General features: G+C 43.0%; 1 protein-coding gene across 1 annotated transcript in view; it reads right to left on the minus strand.

Moving 5' to 3' along the window:
- Positions 1-7982: 7982 nt before the first annotated feature.
- The window catches only part of RHOJ (ras homolog family member J), an 84721-nt gene continuing 73251 nt past the window's right edge, over positions 7983-19452 (minus strand). The window contains exons 4-5 of the mRNA XM_047079544.1: positions 18864-18959; positions 7983-8966 (exon numbers count right to left, since the gene is read on the minus strand). Coding sequence (XP_046935500.1) covers positions 8820-8966; positions 18864-18959 — 243 coding nt within the window. The 3' untranslated portion in view covers positions 7983-8819. The remainder of the gene's footprint in view (positions 8967-18863; positions 18960-19452) is intronic.

Consider the following 19452-nt stretch of genomic DNA (forward strand, 5'->3'; position numbering starts at 1 on the left):
TTTTTATGAAGAAGAGAAAATAGGCTTTACTTTGTGGCCTGGTGAAGGAAGTGAAGGGTGGGTGTGCAGGGCTGTGGCGGTCCCTGGTGTAAGAAGCACTTTTTGGCAGCTTATACCAGTGGTTATGAGCAAGAAATCAGGAATACATTTACAATAATGAAAACAATCTTTGGTAGTATTCTGTTTTGGGATTTGACTAGACGCCTCCAAGAATGCTAACCACTTTGGTAGCCAAACTACTCCCATGTGTAAAAGCTGTCCTAGTTAAAATATATTTTCAGTGTTGGGGCGCCGGGGTGGCTCAGTCAGTTAAGTGTCCAGCTTTGGCTCAGGTCGTGATCTCGTGGTTTGTGGGTTCAAGTTCCGTGTCGGGCTGTGCTGACAGCTTGGAGCCTGCTTCGGATTCTGTCTCCGTCTCTCTCTCTCTCTGTCCCTCCCCTACTTGTGTACACGCTCTCTCTCTCTCTTTCTCTCTCTCACTCTCTCAAAAATAAATAAATCGACCTAAAAAAAAGCATTTTCAGTTTAAAAGTATCTTGGGACACAAATGGGTTCCTGCAGCCTAGAGCGTGAAGAGGGACCCCTGATTTTGAGCACCAAAGTCAGAACTCTGTCAACAGTGGAAGCAGGAGGTGGTCCTTTGCAGAGGTGGCGGTCCCTGAGTGACTCTGTTTGCACAATGGCATCAAGTCCTTATTCTGGGATGGAATCGCTGATGCCCTAGTCGGAAAATTAATAAGTCATTTGCAGGTACAAAGGAAGTGGTAATCTTTGTGCAGGTATAATTTGCCTTCAGGACCTCTTCAGCAACAATGGGATTTGAATATGATACATTTCAGTGTGTGTGTGCGTGTGTGTGTGTGTGTGCACGTACACGCAATTTTTTAAAATGTTTTTTACTTTGTGAGAGAGAGCGCGTGTGTGAGTGGGGGAGGGGCAGAGAGAGAGGGCAGAGAGAGAATCCCAAGCAGGCTCCGTGCTGAAGCACGCAATCCCGCGCCGGGCTCCAGCTCACGAACCATGAGATCATGACCTGAACCAAAATCCAGTGGGATGCTTAACCGACTGAGCCACCCAGGTGCCCCCTGTGTGTACAATTTTTAAAGAGCTCTTATACACAGGGGTTGTGTGGGGGGGAAAAAAAGAATGGCCCACGGAGATGTTCAGTAAAAATACATTGAATAAATGAATACAAGTCTGTCTGTGCTTAGGACTGAGGATATAAATCTGTGGAATGCCCTGTTTATTTTATTTTTTTTTAAATTTTTTTTCAACGTTTTTATTTATTTTTGGGACAGAGAGAGACAGAGCATGAACGGGGGAGGGGCAGAGAGAGAGGGAGACACAGAATCGGAAACAGGCTCCAGGCTCCGAGCCGTCAGCCCAGAGCCTGATGCGGGGCTCGAACTCACGGACCGCGAGATCGTGACCTGGCCGAAATCGGATGCTTAACCGACTGCGCCACCCAGGCGCCCCTGGAATGCCCTGTTAGAGGACACGTCTGTCGTCCATCCTTATTGTGGTATCTACCATGCTCCCATCTTAAGCAATGCAGACAGAAGGTTCACCAAGAGTTTATGCTTCAGAAATTTGTTTTAGCTTCATTTTTATAACTTCCTGTGATATGAGTTTTTCTCATTTCTTCCTGGAAAACAGTTTTGGAGGGCATTTTTTTCTCTCTCTTATAAACACCAAAAAAAAAAAAAACCTTTTAAGAACAGAAGCACTTCAGATCTTTCAAACCAGATGCTCTGAATTTCTGCTTTGAATTTCAAAATATGCTTATTCCTTTAGTGCAGCTGGGCAGCACATGACGAGAAAAAGAAAGGACTTCAGGAAAGCCTTTTTTATTCCTCCAATAAACATGAACAACTCAAATATTAGCTTAAGGAGTAGCCAAAGGGTAGTATCACAGAGACAAGCAAAGCTGATGGTTTCTTCATCAAGCAGCTACATGCATGGATGTAAAAACAGAGGGTAAACTTGGTCATCTCATAGATCAGTACCTCTCAAATTTTAATGTGCACACAGATTGCCCATGGGTCTTATTAAAATGCAGATTTGGGGGCACCCGCGTGGCTCAGTTGGTTGAGCGGTCGACTTTGGCTCAGGTCATGATCTCACAGTTCGTGAGTTCGAGCCCCACATGGGGCTCGTTACTGTCGGAGCAGAGCCTGCTTCGGATCCTCTGTCCCCCTCTCTCTGCCCCTCCCCTGCTTGTGCTCTCTCTCTCAAAAATAAATAAAACGTGAAAAAAAATGCAGATTCGGATTCATTAGATCTGGAGTGGGCCCAAGTTTCTGTAGTGCTAACTAGCTCCACAGGAATGCTGTTGGATCCTGGGACACACCTTTCAGTAGCAAAGGGCTAGACAAGTTCATTCTAACCGAGGCCTTTCTCAAGTGGCTGATGAAGACACCCTCAGATCACTCAGAAATGAGAGTAAGGGAAAAAAAAGACTATTTAATGACGTAAAAGTCAGAACATGGCATAAAACAAAGTGCAAGGTTAAAGAGTACATGAAGTAATATTCCATTAATTACAAAAGCGTACATAGAACAGCCATTCTATAAGAAGCAGGTTGTAAGAAAGCCAAAGTTATTTCCCTTGTCTATCATTTCCCCTGTAGCGATCACATGGGGAGGCACATGGACTCTTTTCAGTTGGGATAAAATTCTGCTGAGATGGACTGAGCCAGTAATTACTGTTTACTCAGAGCAAAAAACAATTTAAGCCAGGCAATGAGAAGAATGCAGAATTCATTAACCTTCTTGCCCATGGCTCCTCTAGGAGAACAAAATCCGATTGCTTTCAAAAACTTGATTCAAAACATGGCAGGTGGCGGTAATTTTAGGTGTGTGTTTGTAAAGTTGCCCCAAACATACCATCATGCCATGAAAGTATTACTGTTTTCTCCTGCAAAGAATTAACATAAAGTCTGAAGAAGACTGGTGTGTGCGGGGTTATTGGGAAGCTCAGGGAGCTAATGTGGCTTGGGGGTGAGACTCAGTTGTGGGCCTTGGGGACCATCTCCTCATATTGCCCCAGACCTCCTGTCCCCTAAAACACTGATCAGACCGTGTTCACCGAAGATAACTGCATATACCGAGAGGCTTGGAGAACATGGCTGAAAATACAACAAAATCACTCTGCCTATAGCAGCATGAAGCTCAAGGACACAACGAAATTACCGGGATAGAACATGTTTAAAGCACAAATGCACAAAACAACTTCAGATTTTGACATAATATTCCCTGGGGAGAAAAAAAAAAAATAGATTGTGACCAAAATTAATCATGTAGCTTTTATTTTAACCTCCTGTCATGGAAGTTAAAAGCCAAGAACGAGGGGTGCCTGGGTGGCTTAGTTGGCTAAGCATCTGACTTCAGCTCAGGTCATGATATTGAGGTTTGTGCGTTCGAGCCCCCGCATCAGGCTCTTTGCCGTCAGAATGGAACCCCCTTCGGATCCTCTGTCCTCCTCTCTCTGCCCCTCCCTCGCTTGTGCTATTTCTCTCTCTCTCTCTCTCAAAAATAACTAAACATTTAAGAAAACAAAGCCAAGAACTGTTGCTGAACTTGCATCCCCGAATTCACAGATGAGCCAAACCCTCCTTGACCAATTCCTCCCCTAACCCACATGGATCTGCAGTGAACACCACCCAGCCTCTGATGCCTGAAGTGCCTCTGTCTAGAGCTCGGCATTTCATCTCATTTCTCGGCTTTGTTGACCACGGAGGCACCATGAATTGTTGCTTATCTCATGTGTTTGTGTTCCGTTATTGTCATTTTGCATGTCAAATGCCATTGTTCCATTCGGAGATATTCCACTGAAGATGAATAAATGGCATTCCTACCAGTAACTGTCTTTCCAGATATCATTAAGTCACCCTTTTCAGGTTTTATGTCATGTTAGTGCTTCAGAAACTTTCAAGATAATTTCTTCACTCGTATTCCTCGGTAAGTTTCCCTTGACTGTCTGCTTGTGGATGGGCAACTGTGATGATCTGCCCGCATTCCTACTGAGGACCCAAAGAGCATTGGCCAGAATTTCATCATTTTTCATGAATGGTGAGGTGGAATTATCTAGAATTATCATATGATTAACCCTGTTGGCTGACTCTGGAACGCTCTTCACACGAATAGGCCTCCTTTCTTCCCTAGGCCTCTGGAGGCCCCAGGCAGAACTTTTCCACTCTCTGGGAGAATCGTCAGGTTGTGTGTCTTTGCCTTGTGTTTACTTTTAGTTTTCTCTCCATTCTCTAAATGTTTCCTTTTTAAAAGGACCTAACTTCCTTTGTAAGAAACTCGGTTTCCCCATCTTCTTTTTCCTTTTCTGTTTCTAACAGTTGTGGAAATGAAAATATTTTGTTGTTTCCTTATGTGTACTTGGGCAGCCTATTCAATGACTCTTAAGAGAATATCTGGTGACCTGTGGCCCTCACCTTTGAGAGAGAATGCACATTTTGCATTCTGGCATCTGATCATAGGGGCTGAAGATATAAATGGCTAGGTAATCATCTCCAGCATGGTGTCCATTTAAACATTCCTTTAGGGGCGCCTGGGTGGCGCAGTCGGTTAAGCGTCCGACTTCAGCCAGGTCACGATCTCACGGTCCGTGAGTTCGAGCCCCGCGTCAGGCTCTGGGCTGATGGCTCAGAGCCTGGAGCCTGTTTCCGATTCTGTGTCTCCCTCTCTCTCTGCCCCTCCCCCGTTCATGCTCTGTCTCTCTCTGTCCCAAAAATAAATAAACGTGGAAAAAAAAATTAAAAAAAAAAATAAGAAATAAACATTCCTTTAAAGCAAAACGTCAATTTCTAATTTTCCATCACTTTGGTCTCCAGGATGAGTTTGCCTTTGTGAATGCAATACTGCATCTTTATAATGCTAATTTATTTTGAGGAGGGGAGGTGAGAGAACTCTTCGGGGGGGGGGGGGGGAGAGAGAGAGAGAGGGAAGAGAGAGAACTGACTGAGCCACCCAGGTGCCCCAATACTGCATCTTTAAAGGTTTACCTCAAGTCCGATATTGTTTTTCTGAAGACTCTTTACTTTGCGAGGTTATTGCTCACAAGAATCTATACTCTAAATAATAACATTTTTGTTGGCCTCAAGTTTTGGGTTTAACTTTCTTTAATTTCTCCTAAAATTGTGAGCATGGTTGTGATTACTTCTTTACTACCATTTAAATATTATTTCCTTGGGGCGCCTGGGTGGCTCAGTCAGTTAAGCGGCCGACTTCGGCTCAGGTCATGATCTTGCGGTCCGTGAGTTCGAGCCCCGCGTCGGGCTCTGTGCTGACAGCTTGGAGCCTGGAGCCTGCTTCCGATTCTGTGTCTCCTTCTCTCTGACCCTCCCCCGTTCATGCTCTGTCTCTCTCTGTCTCAAAAATAAATAAAAACATTTAAAAAAATAAAAAAAAATTATTTCCTTATTGATGGTTCTATGGCAATTGCGTATGGTTATATCCACTTTACCTGGCATTTCTCTTACAGACTAGAGATCTTCCAAGTGGCTCTTTGCACATCATGATCAGACATATTGTTATTGGAGTCTCAGGACCAAAATTTCCTTCCTGTCATATGTATATGAGTTATTTTTTGGATTTCCCAGTTTAGAGTTTCCTGGTTTAGGGTTGCTGTAGTTATTGCATTCAGTAATTCTTCTTTGAGTATAACTTTTCTTGGCAGAAATCAGCCCAGATTACTTACCGTGGCATGCCTTTGACTTGCGTGTATCCTGTGTGTTTCCAAAATAGCCCAAGGAGTCCATTAATTCTACCAAGTAACCAACCATCTGATTGAAAAAAATATCTACCAAACTAGCTACTTGGTTAAGCCATTAGATTGAGATTACATTGTTGTATACTGTGCAGTTAAATTGGGATACAGTATATTGTATACTGTGGATTCCAAGCATACTGTAGGTCAAACTCTTGTCTCTAGGTTATTACTAGTGTGACAGATTATCTAATTTATAGGGCCTAAATTATGCATTTGACATGTGGCTAATGTCTATAGAGTAAACAGATGCAACTCTGGTAATACACCTGCAAAACTACAACTTAACATCTGTGATTATGAATCAACTGTAGTGTGAGGTAAGCATACTCACCTGGGAAGCAGAATAGCTGAGGTCTGTTCCAGCTCTGCCATAACACACCTCTTTTGACCCATCTGGACTTGAGTTTCCTCATCTGTACAATGAGGGGGTTGGACTATATTTTCTGGGGTCTCTTTTAGTCTGAAAAGCTAAGACTTTACCCTCCAATGGAGATCGGCTGCCCCTTCTTGACTTTGGAAGATTGTGTAGACCGTTAAACGATCCTTCTTCAGATCCTTCTTTCAGATGTCTTCTTATCTTTGGCATCAGGATATAGTTTTGTTTAATCTTAAGGCACGAAACACTTTTCAGTGAACTACCTTTTGCCTTGAAACAGGGAATACATGGTTAATTTGGTGGAATGACATGAACTCATTTAGGTTGCTTTGTTCTTTGTTATTTTATTTAATAATTAGCTCCTAAGCACCTAAGGGCTGGAGCCTCTCCACCCAGACACTAACGGTCTCTCTCCGGGTTCTTGATCTAGAGGAGAGAATGATCTTCCCACTGTGGACAAGTTAATCTCTGTGTTCCAGTAGGGAGATGATGGCTTGGGCAACCATTTGCCTGTTGAATGCACACATCTGGAAAATCCTCCTTGGTGGAGCAAATATACAGCATTGGATTTTTCATCCACATCAATGAGAAGTGAGGAGTGGCCCCTTAGCAAGATGTAACTATGCAATCATGCAACAAAAGTGACTAACAGCACTTCATTTATTACAGGACTAAATGCTCATTGTTGTTTGTAAAGAATGAATCCATAACCTCTGCAGGGTTATAGTTTATGCACAGTTGGTTTTCATTTACAGAGGCAGAAAGTCCTTGTCTTCTCTGTCAAGCTTTGACTTGCAAAACTCCCGTTTTCTTTCAGTTTGGGGTGTGTGTGTGTGTGTGTGTGTTTAAGAAAACGTTTAGCAACTAGATGGGAGGGAAGAGAAATAGAACTTGCAATGTGGAAGAAGGGAAACACATTTCAGAAATTCTAAACAAACAAACAAACAAAACCCAAACAACTGAGGGGGTGTCATGGAAAGTCCTAACGGAAAAGACCTACATCATATGCTTCTTTTTTATGTGCTTCCTTCAAGAGCAGAAGGGACTAGAAAGACTGGATTTTTCCAACAGAAGGAGTGTGAATGCAGAGATTCTTCTGCTGAAATTGGTGTCATTTGATGTTGCAAAGAGGCACTTGGCTTATGCAATTGAAATAAAAAGTAAAGTGCCTACCTGGGTGTTTCCAGGGTAATTGTAAGCAAATAAGACTAATTAGGAGACTTTATAGTCTCTAATTAAAAGCTAGGAAAAAACTCACTCTGTGAAACAAGAATCCCAGGATGTTTGGAAGAAGCATATAGAAAGGGCACATAATTACTTTCTGGGGGCTTTTACTTCCCAAGACCGAAATTCCTGTTCTACAGAGCACATCATTTTGGAAGCAGGGGATAAACAGATCCAGAGCTGAGTATACACAGATCCATCCCCTAAATATACATTTGGGATAATGAGTGTAGGAAATAGGGAGAGGCAATATTTTAGTACCAGCTGTACTTGGAAAATGTCGTTTAAATAGAACTGGGAGCGTGCATGGGGTAAGCTGAGAAGCACTTCGGGTTGATGCAAGTGAAAAAATTGAGGCACTTTGCTTAACCTTTGGAGACTTTTAAACATTTGCTTTTTCGTGCCCTGTGGCCAGGTCTTTCTTTTAGATCAGGTTATCATTGGGCATGGGAGTAAGTGTGAATTCAAGGGAGGAAACAGGTCTGCCGTGGGGAAGGGAGGGAGCAGGAAAGTTCACTTTGCTGAATAAAAAATATTTTAAAAGATTTTTAAAAGATCTGTATATTCCCCCCCGGTCAGTTTGATCGAAAAGCAGAGAAACTACTTTCTTAAACACAGTTCATTTGTAGCTTGCCACAATATAAATATGGAAAAAAAAAATAACGCTACTCATCAGCAAAAGCATTTCCAGGGTGAATCTTTGGCAAAAATGTGGACCCACAACAATTCAACCGGGTTCAAAAATCTTGGCTTTGTAAATTTCCAAAAGTTTAAACATTTTCTTGTTTTCTTCTTACAGTCAGGCAGGCATTCAGAGGTACATATTGGTTCTAATAGCTTTGGTAGAAACAGGCTGAATATGGAAATGCATACAAAATACATTGTCTTTAGGCTAACTTGGTATGGATTTGTAAGGCCTGAGTAAATTGGTATATTAGTAAACTTCTTAGAACAATACAAATAAATGCAAGACACATAGGGGGAACAACAGATTCAGGAGGGAGGGTTAGTATGGTATTCCCGTGTTTTGTAGAAGACACCGGGTAAGGCCACTAATATAGGAACCAAGTTCCTTTTTTTTTTTTTTTGGTGATGATTTTCCATCAGCTTCACGTTCATGGGTGGGGGTGGGGGGGGGGATGCAAAATGCAACATGGTCTTTGCCTTTGTTTTCAGCATGGTCAGCAGCGGCACTGGCTGAAATCCGGGCTCCGCATTCTCCGATTTGGATGCTTCTGGCTGGTAGAGAGGACGGGCAGGTGGCTGACGAGTGTGCTGCTGTGCTCCTGGAGTGCGGTGGGGGGGGGGGGGGGTGTTCCTGTCGTGCAAGGGCAAGCCTTCGTGCTTGCGAAGGGACTTCCTCTCTGGTCGTGCCCTCCTTCGTGGTTTGAGCTTGGTCTCACCCTTGGATGCGGGTGGAGGCCGGTCCCCAGCAGCCTCAGAGAACTGAACAGCAGCTGTGACACTCGCAGCAGCGTTTCTTCTTTTTCTTGGGGTGGAAAATGGTGAGGATTGCTTCATCAAAAACTGCTTTGAGACCTTTCTGAGTTAGGGCCGAGCACTCCAGGTAGCACTGCGCTCCGATCTTAAACACAAAAAGAGAGAAACGCGTGAGGGGGAAAGGAGAGAGAACAGCAGAGTGGTTTCAGCCCCCTGCCCTGCCAAGTGCTACCGCTCCTGGTCCCACAGACGGCCGGGGGTTGGGTTGGATTTTTTTTTTTTTTCCTCTTTTACATTTCCATTTGCATCGGCTATTCTAATTTTTGTATTTTTTACTTTCTGGTATTAGCAATAAATGGCCATGGATTGCCTTTGGTAAGCAGCAAGTTCTGAAAGTGATCCGTAACCACTCATCCCGAATGTAAGAATACAACAAATGTACAAATTGAGAGAGGATTCAAAGCCAGTGATATGGTTTAAATATACTTTGTGAACAACAGGGCTACATGATGTTGTTTTTAGCACCCTTTCGTATGCATGCAGAATGTGTAAATCTGGTACAAGTGAAATGTATCTCCTTCTGTATGTGAGAAGGCAGTGTCAGCTTGGTTGGTAAAGCACATAGAAAGAGTGGGGGATGAGGTTTGCTAGGTCATTCTTCACTAACACGCACTGCCGATGAGGTCTCTCTCAGCAAGGTAATATCCAATTGATATTATTATTTGGTTTTAACATACTCATTTTTTAAATTTTTATTTATTTTTGAGAGAGACAGACAGAACACAAGCCGGGGAGGGCCAGACAGAGAGGGAGACACAGAATCCGAAGCAGGCTCCAGGCTCTGAGCTGTGAGCACAGAGTCTGACATGTGGCTCGAACCCACAAACCATGAGATCACGACCTAAGCTGAAGTCGGACGCTCAACCGACTGAGCCACCCAGGAGCCCCAGGTTTAACATACTCTAAAGGCATACTTTAAGGAGCTGAAAAACCCAAAACATGTACAAATAAAAATCATAAAATACATTTACTGACAAAGACACCCTCCTAGTTGGTATACATTCTATGTGTATTTAAGTGATTAAATATTTTGTTCTTGCTTAGGGCTTTATTTCAAAGCTGTTGATGATTTCATACTGTGGTGTATTTGGCAATCACAAAATCTCTTTGAGAAATACAGAAATTCAGTCCAGAACTATAGCTTCTTATTTAAAAAATAGCACGCCAGAGGGAGGCCTGCTTGGCTCAGTTGGTTAAATGTCCAACTCCTGATATCGGTTCAGGTCGTGATCTCCCCAGATGGGGCTCCGTGCTGAGTGCGGAGAACTGCTTGGGATTCTCTCTCTCCCTCTTCCTCTCTGCCCCTCTCCTACCTGCTCTGTCTCTCAAAATAAATAAATAAACTTAAAGAAAAAAAAAGAAAAACTGAAGAATTAAAGCAGATGCGGAAGAGGATAGTTGGATGATGGTGAGCCCCTGGAAACCATAGCAGATACGTGACTAAATCAGGATAGCAAAATTACATGCCTATTCCAGTAGCTTATGTTAATAAGGGAGTCAGGGCTGGTGCCAGACCATAGGGAGAGGTGAGGAATGCAGTGAGCTGTGAAGCACACACCCCCTCTAGAGCTGGCAGTCTTACTCAGTTTTAGACCACTGTTGCCACGGTTCACTCACTGGTGCCCATCTTTGTATTTTTCAAGATGAGATGGACTTTTGAAAAAAAATCCTTTTTAATCTTTATTTATTTTTGAGATAGAGAGACAGAGTGCGAGCAGGGGAAGGGCAGAGAGGGGAGGGAGACACAGAATCCGAAGCAGGCTCCAGGCTCTGAGCTGTCAGCACAAGAGCCCGACGCGGGACTTGAACCCACGAAAGTGAGTTCGCGACCTGAGTCGAAGTTGCACGCTTAACCGACGGAACCACCCAGGTGCCCCAAGATGAGTCGGACTTTTGGATTTTTAGTTAATAATTACCAACTTAAAAAATGCTCTGTGGACCAACCAAGGCAGGAATGTGGGATTTCTTTGTCAGCGACCAGTTGTCTTGCAACTTGTGGAATAAAGGAATTTGTGGTTTAGCTTAGGATAGAGTGGGAACAGCCCCAGAAGGTAAAATGAACTGTTTAAGGGCACCCAGCCAGAAAGCGGAAGAACTGAACTAGAATCTGGGTCTCTTGGTGTGTGTTCTTTTCTTTGTTCCGCGATGATCATCCTTATCCCTCAACTCTGCAGGAAGTTGCTCAAGTCGACGATTAGCCCACATACATGAAAACCACACATGAAGTAAAGTTTTTCTGGCTGTGTCCGGATATAATGCACTTTTTTCCCCCTATAAAGAATAGATACTGTATGAGCTAAAGGAAAATACCCAAAGAAAAGATGTTGGCTATTAAAAACCTATTTTGTGGGTTCATTTTAAGGTTTGCCCTTTGGATTAAAGAATGGCTTTTGGAATCATTAAAACTAGTTAGATGCAAAAGAGGGATGAAAAGTAGAGAACATTTTCTTAATAATGTCATGAAATATCTTACATTTTGGGATTGTGGCCAGTGCTTGATATGAACATGTGAAATGCACCTTACTCTAGTGAAGATGTCAACTGAATGGCTGCTTGCAACGTGCTAGTCCTTCTCTGTCATCCTGAAAAAATACGGAGGGCGTGCTGTGGGGCCGTCCTACCTGGAATACCTCCCCGCTAAGATCACGAGCCTCACTTGATCCTGGAAATCATGGGAGACCTGGGCTCAGCTCACACATGGGGTTCTGGGCCCTCTGATCCTGCAAGATGGGCAGGGGCATTCCATCCCCCTCCCTCACCTCCCAGAGTGCAGCTGACAGCATGGCAGGGCTTGCCTTTTGAAGGTGGAGGAAGAGCCCACACTTGTCTGTCCTAGTTCAGATATTTTGGAAGATAGTGAAACAGTAGATCAAGACATTATTGGGTAGCCGTGTTAATACAACATGGTTTTGGACTGATAGTCCCAGGAAAAGTAGCAAACAGGGTGTGAGTTGGGAAGAATGTGTGAGAAACAGAACTCAGGTAAGAGGTGAGTGTTTCGTGGGGCGCCTGGGTGGCTCAGTAAGTTCAGCGTCCGACTCTTGGTTTCAGTTCAGGTCATGATCTCATAGTTTCGTGGGTTTGAGCCCCATGTCCGGTTCTGCGGTGGCAGCACGGAGTTTGCTTGGGATTCTCTCTCCTCTCTCTCTGCTTCTCCCCGGCTCACGGTGTCTCTCTCTCTCAAATAAATGAATAAACTTAAAGAAAAAAGAGGTGAGTTTTTGTTAACCATGTATCAGTGGTCTGAGGGTCAAAGAACTCGCAGAAGAAGGTACAGCCATGTTAGAGAAATTGCTAAAGAGAAACCACCTCATTTATGACCTCAACAATGTGAAATGGAAAACTGTCCCAAAGAAGCATGACTTCCCTTACAGTTTCATCTACCCCTTGGAACAAAGTGACCTACACAGCCAAATATCTAGAACAATCTGTAAGAACGCAGGATTTGTGGATCCTTGTTTAGATCCACACATGTTATCTGTGACGTGCTTTGCCAAAACGATTTATTTTCCAGAAAAAAAATAGAGACTGAGGAATGTACACTGAGAGAACACTTTCCTAATAGCTTTATAATAGCTCAAATTTATCATCCCAAGGCTGGGAAATTTATCAGACGTGCACAGAATATACAAGAGTCCGACAAGAAGAAATTAAACGAACAGACAAACAAAACCCACGGTGACCAATCAAGTGAAAGAAAACCAACTACTTCTTCCAGGTTGTCTTTGTGGAGGTGGGACATGTTACAGAGTAAGACAGAGCATACCCTGAAAGAGTAAAGACCATGAAGTCTTCCCGGCTGTAGATGCACCTGAGAGGCACACAAATTTAACAACAATTAGAGTTTCCTGAGCAAACCTCAGGTGTCACTGGGTCACTAAATCATTGTAAGAACTTTGCAAGGTAGGTCTGTCACCTCGTTTGCAGTTCAGAAAAGTGATGCTAGAGACGATAAGTTACTTCTGTAAGGTCATGCAACTAAAAAAGTGTCAGAGGTTTGAATCTGTCTGTCTCCTGAGCCAGAGTCTTAACACTCTGTGGGGATGACACTAGCAAAAAAAAAGAAATGTGTACAAAAGAGTAAAACTAATGAACAAAAGAGACGTTGTTTGGAGGCAGTGAAGGTGATAAGAGAGGAAAGAGAAAAAGTAAGCCATTTCCCTCTAAATGGAGAGGGGAGCAAATACTAATGGAATATACACAGTAAGGTGGTATCTAAAGAACCAGCTAATAACAGAGAAGTTCTCTATTTCTTACTTAAGAATTAGGAGAGGTACAGGCAACACGAAAGCCAAGAAAAAAAAGGAACCTAGTGACTTGTGAGAGAAATTTTATCGTAACAAGTTGCTGAAAGAGGCAAAATGTTTCTAGGCTGGATGGATTTGCAGCTGACTTCTTTAAAAGACTGTAAGGCAGAGATTGCCAAGTCAAGGGTGGATAGATAATGTAGTGCACCGCTTCAGTGAAGGTTAGTATGGAGGGGTGGGGATTGTGAAAAACTGAAGGATACATCCCTTGTCTGAAAGACTGTTTAAACGTTGCAGTTGATGAGGAAATGCTAGCCTTGTGTTGCCAGAGCTTTTGGTGTGTGTGTGTGTGTGTGTGTGTGTGTGTGTTTAAGAAGTCAGAAATGTGTATCTTTATGTAAAGTGTCCATTGTTCAGTGTTGCCCACTAAATCACATTAAAAACACACATGTGTGGGAATGCAAGCTGGTGCAGCCACTCTGGAAAACAGTATGGAGGTTCCTCAAAAAACTAAAAATAGAACTACCCTATGACCCAGCAATTGCACTAGTAGGTATTTACCCAAGGGATACAGGTATGCTGTTTCTAAGGGGCACATACACCCCAATGTTTATAGCAGCACTATCGACAATAGCCAAAGTATGGAAAGAGCCCAAATGTCCATCGATGGATGAATGGGTAAAGAAGATGGGGTATATATATATATATATATACACACAATGGAGTATTACTTGGCAATCAAAAAGAATTAGATTTTGCCATTTGCAACTACATGGATGGAACTGGAGGGTATTATGCTAAGTGAAATTAGTCAGTTAGAGAAAGACAAAAATCATATGACTTCACTCGTATGAGGACTTTAAGAGACAAAAAAGATGAACATAAGGGAAGGGAAACAAAAATAATCTAAAAACAGGGAGGGGGACAAAACAGAAGAGACTCATAAATATGGAGAACAAACTGAGGGTCACGGGAGGGGTTGTGGGAGGTGGGATGGGCTAAATGGGTAAGGGGCATTAAGGAATCTACTCCTGAAATCATTGTTGCACTAGATGCTAACTAATTTGGATATAAATTAAAAATAAAATAAAAAAATAAAATAAAAAAAAACTACACATGTGGACTGATCAAAGCATTTGTGGGTGACATTTGGTTCATCACTTGCCAATGTAGTCCCTATGCTTTTTAAAAAAAAGTTTATTTATTTATATTGAGAGAGAGAGAGACAGAGCGAGAGAGCGAGCATGGGAGGGACAGAGAGACAGGGAGAGAGAGAATCCCAAGCAGTCTCCATGCTGTCAGTGCAGAGCCCCATGCAGGGCTCGATCTCACGAACTGTGAGATCATGACCTGAGCTGAAATCAAGAGTTGGATGCTTAACTGACTGAGCCACCCAGGTGCCCCTGTACTCCCTATGCTTTAAAGGACGCCTTTTGCAGGTACTAATTTCTCTATTTGGAAGTTTTTCCTCCCTCGTCCCTAAGTTTGTCCCCCTGATAAACTTGCCTTTATCCCTCATACTTGGCTCAGATGTCAACTGCTTCAAGAAATTGTCTCTGAGTCCTCCTTCCCCGAATGTGTCCATCACTCCCTGCTCTCTGCTACCTCAGTACTAAAAGTATTCTTGGGGCGCCTGGGTGGCTCAGTCAGTTAAGCGTCCGACTTCGGCTCAGGTCATGATCTCACGGTCTGTGAGTTCGAGCCCCGCGTCGGGCTCTGTGCTGACGGCTCAGAGCCTGGAGCCTGTTTCGGATTCTGTGTCTCCCTCTCTCTGTGACCCTCCCCTGTTCATGCTCTGTCTCTCTCGGTCTCAAAAATAAATAAACGTTAAAAAAAAAAAATTAAAAGTATTCATTCAGGTGACGTGCCGTTGTCTGCAGTCACCCTCTTCTTCTGGCCTAAGGGCCCCTTGAGGCAAGGAGCTGTCTCTCCTTCATTTCTGTGACCCAGAGCCCAGTCGTGGAGTGACCGATTTTCAAAGACTGTGAGAGAAGGAAGAAACGGCCAGCACACAAAACAAGGAGGGTAACGGTGGCTTTTGCAGTCTGTAGGCAGGAATGCAAGACTCCAGTTGATCAAGACGACTGAACATTGGGGCGCCGGGGTGGCTCAGTCGGTTAAACTTCTGACTTCGGCTTAGGCCATGATCTCACAGTTTGTGAGTTCAAGCCTCACGTCGGGCTCTGTGCTGACAGCTTGGAGCCTGGAAACTGCTTCAGATTCTGTGTCTCCCTTTCTCTCTGCCCCTCCCCAACTCACGCTCTGTTTGTCTCTGTCTATAAAGTACATAGACATTTTTTTTTTTTAAAGATGACTAAACATTGATTCCAGGATTTCTACAGTGATTTGGTTGCTTTAAAAAATTTTTTTTAATGTTTATTTATTTATTTTTTATTTATTTTTAATGTTTATTTATTTTTGAGAGAGAGAGAGAGAGAGAGACAAAGACAGAGCAGGAGCGGGGGAGGGGCAGAGAGAGAGGGAGACACAGGATCTGAAGCAGGCTCCAGGTTCAGCACAGAGCCTGACACAGGGCTTGAACTCACTGACCGCAAGATCATGACCTGAACCACAGTCGGATGCTTAACCGACTGAGCCATCCAGGCACCCCAGCAATTTTGCCGCTTTAAACCCACTGGTTTAAACCAGTGGGTTTAAAGCGGGGGATACATGTTACAAAGCCAGCAGGAAACGGGTACCAAGACAAAGAGTGAGAACAATCATAAGGAAGGCGCGGGGTGAAGAAGATAGCAGAAGAAGGCGAAAAAGAGGCCAAAGGCTGAAAAAAGGGAAAATGGCAAAGCGTTTTGTCAAGACATACCTTAGGAAGTCTGAACTTAGAAAATCATGGTCAGGTTGAATCAGATGGAATTGGGAAAGCGAATGCCCAGTGAATTATAATCTTAGAGCTCAAGTGCAGCAGGGTGGCTGGCGCATGTGAGGTGTTCAGTGAGTTATTGACAAGTGCGGCCAGTAGTAGTGTGGACATGCGCCCATGAGGAAGCTGGCTGGGGATGAACAAATGCAATAACGACAAGGAGAGGGAGGATAATACAAGCAGAGGTGTAACGATGAATATTTATTACCAATGGATGCAAAAATATTTATGTAAATGTGGTAGACTTTTGACAAGTGTAAAGGATGGTAACTATGTATGGTATGAAAGTGGCCTTTGAAAATAAAACGCCCTTTGCGGCCAAAGAGAGGTGATAGAAGAAAAATGCTCTGGAAATGGAAAGGTACTGACCCAAAGGAGTTGAATATGAAAGACCTGAACTTGCAAAGCACTTGAACTACGGGGAGAAGATGCACATTAAAGTACAGGGCTTCAGTGTATAGAAAAGAAGCCCCAAGACTCCAGGTTTCTTTACAGACTACAGGAGGGAGCAGGGGAACATGTGGGTTAAAGCAGCATCATACCCCAGCTCTGCTGCTTTCTAGCGGTGTGACCTCAGCCTCTCTGAGCCTCAGTTTCCTCTAGGAAAGTGGAAATAATAATAGACACACCTCGGGGGGTTGCTGTGAGAATTAATTAAGACATGGCATGTGAAGCGCTTGGCAGAAAGCCTGGCACACTGCAAACACTCCGTAAATGCTAGCTGTTATTATCAACTACTTGACAGGAAAGTCAGGGAGCAGAGAGACTTAAAGCATCTCTATAATTACATGAATTGTGATGAAACAAGTTAAACTCTTGCTTGGATTTCTTCTAAATTGGGTTTCATAAGCTAAACACGATTCTCTCCGTATCCGAGAGCAGTTGCTAGGAGAAACTGGCAAAAGGCAATAAAGTGGTGAACTCAGCCATTGTTCCTAAAATAAGTACGAGACGAGATGGGAGGCTTTGGAGTGACTTCTTTTCAGAGGGAGAAACAATTTCCTAAATGAGAAGTCAGGCTAGGACACTGACAACCTGATGGTGGAGATAGGACGGAAGCAGGGGAAGCGGAAACCAAGTTCATGCAGAAAGCTGGTGCTGAGCCTCTGGGACCTGCTCGTGAAAAACGGATAGCTGGGAATCACATACGATTGTTTTCGTGGCTTGATGTTTATGTACCTTTAGTGAGAGAAGTTAAGCTGAATGTTTGAGGAATAGGTAGAAGAACCTCCAGACATGCACCCATTTTACAGAAGGCAAGATAAATGGTTGGAGGAGACAGTTTACATCATGGTCAGGTACACAGCGGTGACATCCACAGATCTGGATTAGAGTTGCTTGTGTCATTATCAGCTGTGTGAATCCAACATTTTCATCTCCCTAAGACTCTGTTTCCTTGCCTGTACGATGAGACAAACACTATCTGCTTCAGCGGGTTACCATGAGGCTGAAATGAGACAGAGCCTGTAAAGGGCTTAGTATCCCAAGAACTTGATGAATGGCTCATACTAGTAGTTGTAAAATGACATTCACAGAAGTAGGAAGTGTTGTCTCAAGTACTTGTGAAATACCCTCATGTATTGTGTCCATATAAACATAATTCTACTTAGTTCATTTCTATTCGAGTGTATCCCTTAGTTTTGGTGCCTATAAGAAAATTTCCAGAAGAGAAACACACACATTTTTATTTATGAAGAATTTGTACATAATATTTTTCTTGGCCAGTTTAAAAGGGTGACTCCTATTCTGCCCAGGGCACGCAGTTTTGCAGGGTTAGTTACTTTAGGAAGTAAAAGAGGGGCGCCTGGGTGGCTCAGTTGGGTAAGAGTCCGACTTCGGCTCAGGTCATGATTTCACAGTTTGTGAATCGAGCCTGATGCTGGGCTCTGGGCTCACAGTGCGGAGCCTGCTTTGGATTCTTGCCGTCTCCTCTCTCTCTATCCCTCCCCTGCTTGCACTTTTGCTCTCTCTCAGAAACAAATAAAAGAAACAAACAAAAAATAATACTGGTTTTAAAAAAAAGAAAGTAGAAGCAATTTCTGAAACTTCTAGTCTGGGTCTATGGGTTTGTGACTCTATCAATGAGGAAGTGACTCAGGTTATGGAAATACGATTTAAAAGCCTCCTGTTGCATAAAACACCTCTTCTAGTGTCCATTTTAGTGTCTGTTTTTGCACACATCTTGGTGGTCATTGGGAGACAAAGATTTGGTCTAAAAAAATTCCCCATCAAAATCACCATTCGTGTTAAGCTCTCAAGAATGCAGAAAGGTCTGTGATGACAGTTTCAGCTGTGAGTTAGTTGCTATTATCTGTCCTTAGCCACTTGGATTCTCCAACTAGTTATCTTCTTTCTGGTCCACGTGAGTGCTCTAGATGCTGTTTGTGAGATAATCCAGCCGCTGTAAGTGGCTATTCATTATATGGTGAAAAATATTGAACAAATATAACCCTGCCAGATGCTAATCTAAGTTTTCCCCAAGAAAATCACTAAATACCTTTTATGGGGTCATTTAAATAAATTACATTGATAATAAGTAGTGAGATGAGTCCCTTTATTCACACTAAATACAGAACTGGATATTCTAAATGTTGCTAAGTCAAATGACAAGTGCTTCAGGAGTTGAAATTCACCAAGTTTTTTTCTAAAAGAAAAACAGACAATGGTGGCTGGGAAGACGCCAGCCAAATGGTCCCTTCCAGTGTCACTAGAACACAGGGGACAGTATGAAGCAGACAGAGGATCCTTGAACACACTGCACTTTAAAGCAAAAGTCCACGTAGCTCACTCATTCCAAACCATGCACCAAATTCTTCCGTCAGCATATATTTCAAATTAAATCCAAATCTGACTGTACCGCTTTCGCAAGCTTCACACCGTGCTCGTAAGTGAGAGGTTTCTCTTTCATATACAGCAAACGGGCCAAGGTTTTGGGGTCATCGCGGAGATCAATCTGGCAAAACAAACAAACAAACAAACAAACACACACCCCACGCGTGATAAACTTACTTATTTTTTCAGGCTAAGTAGATATTTTAAACCGTGATATGGTAGAGATTCTCCCCACCACCACTTTACATCTATGAAGTTGCCGACTGACTTTTCTTTAAGGAGGTGCATACATACACATGCCCATATTACATTGAAAAAAATAAATGGATTTCTTTGTAAATGTCAACATCAGGTTTTCCATGTGCTTTCTTCTCCAAAAGCAATTCCCCCGGGGGCTAGACTCACTCTAATAATTCTGTGGTTGTTTCAGGCATTTTTGAAATTTCCTACTTATTTTTAGATCCCACTTACAGGATATTACAATGATTGATCAGTCTTATTACCTTGCAGTGATGCCTCATTTGATCCCAAATTATATTACTCATTTCTTAATAGTCTATTTCCTGGCTCTGGATACATCTTAGTCTTCACCCTCATGGGGATAAAGATTTGTC

This window comes from Lynx rufus, unplaced genomic scaffold, assembly GCF_022079265.1.
Source record: "Lynx rufus isolate CCGP_SWC_20201006 ecotype Redwood Valley unplaced genomic scaffold, mLynRuf1.p SCAF_17, whole genome shotgun sequence".
Taxonomy (NCBI): domain Eukaryota; kingdom Metazoa; phylum Chordata; class Mammalia; order Carnivora; family Felidae; genus Lynx; species Lynx rufus.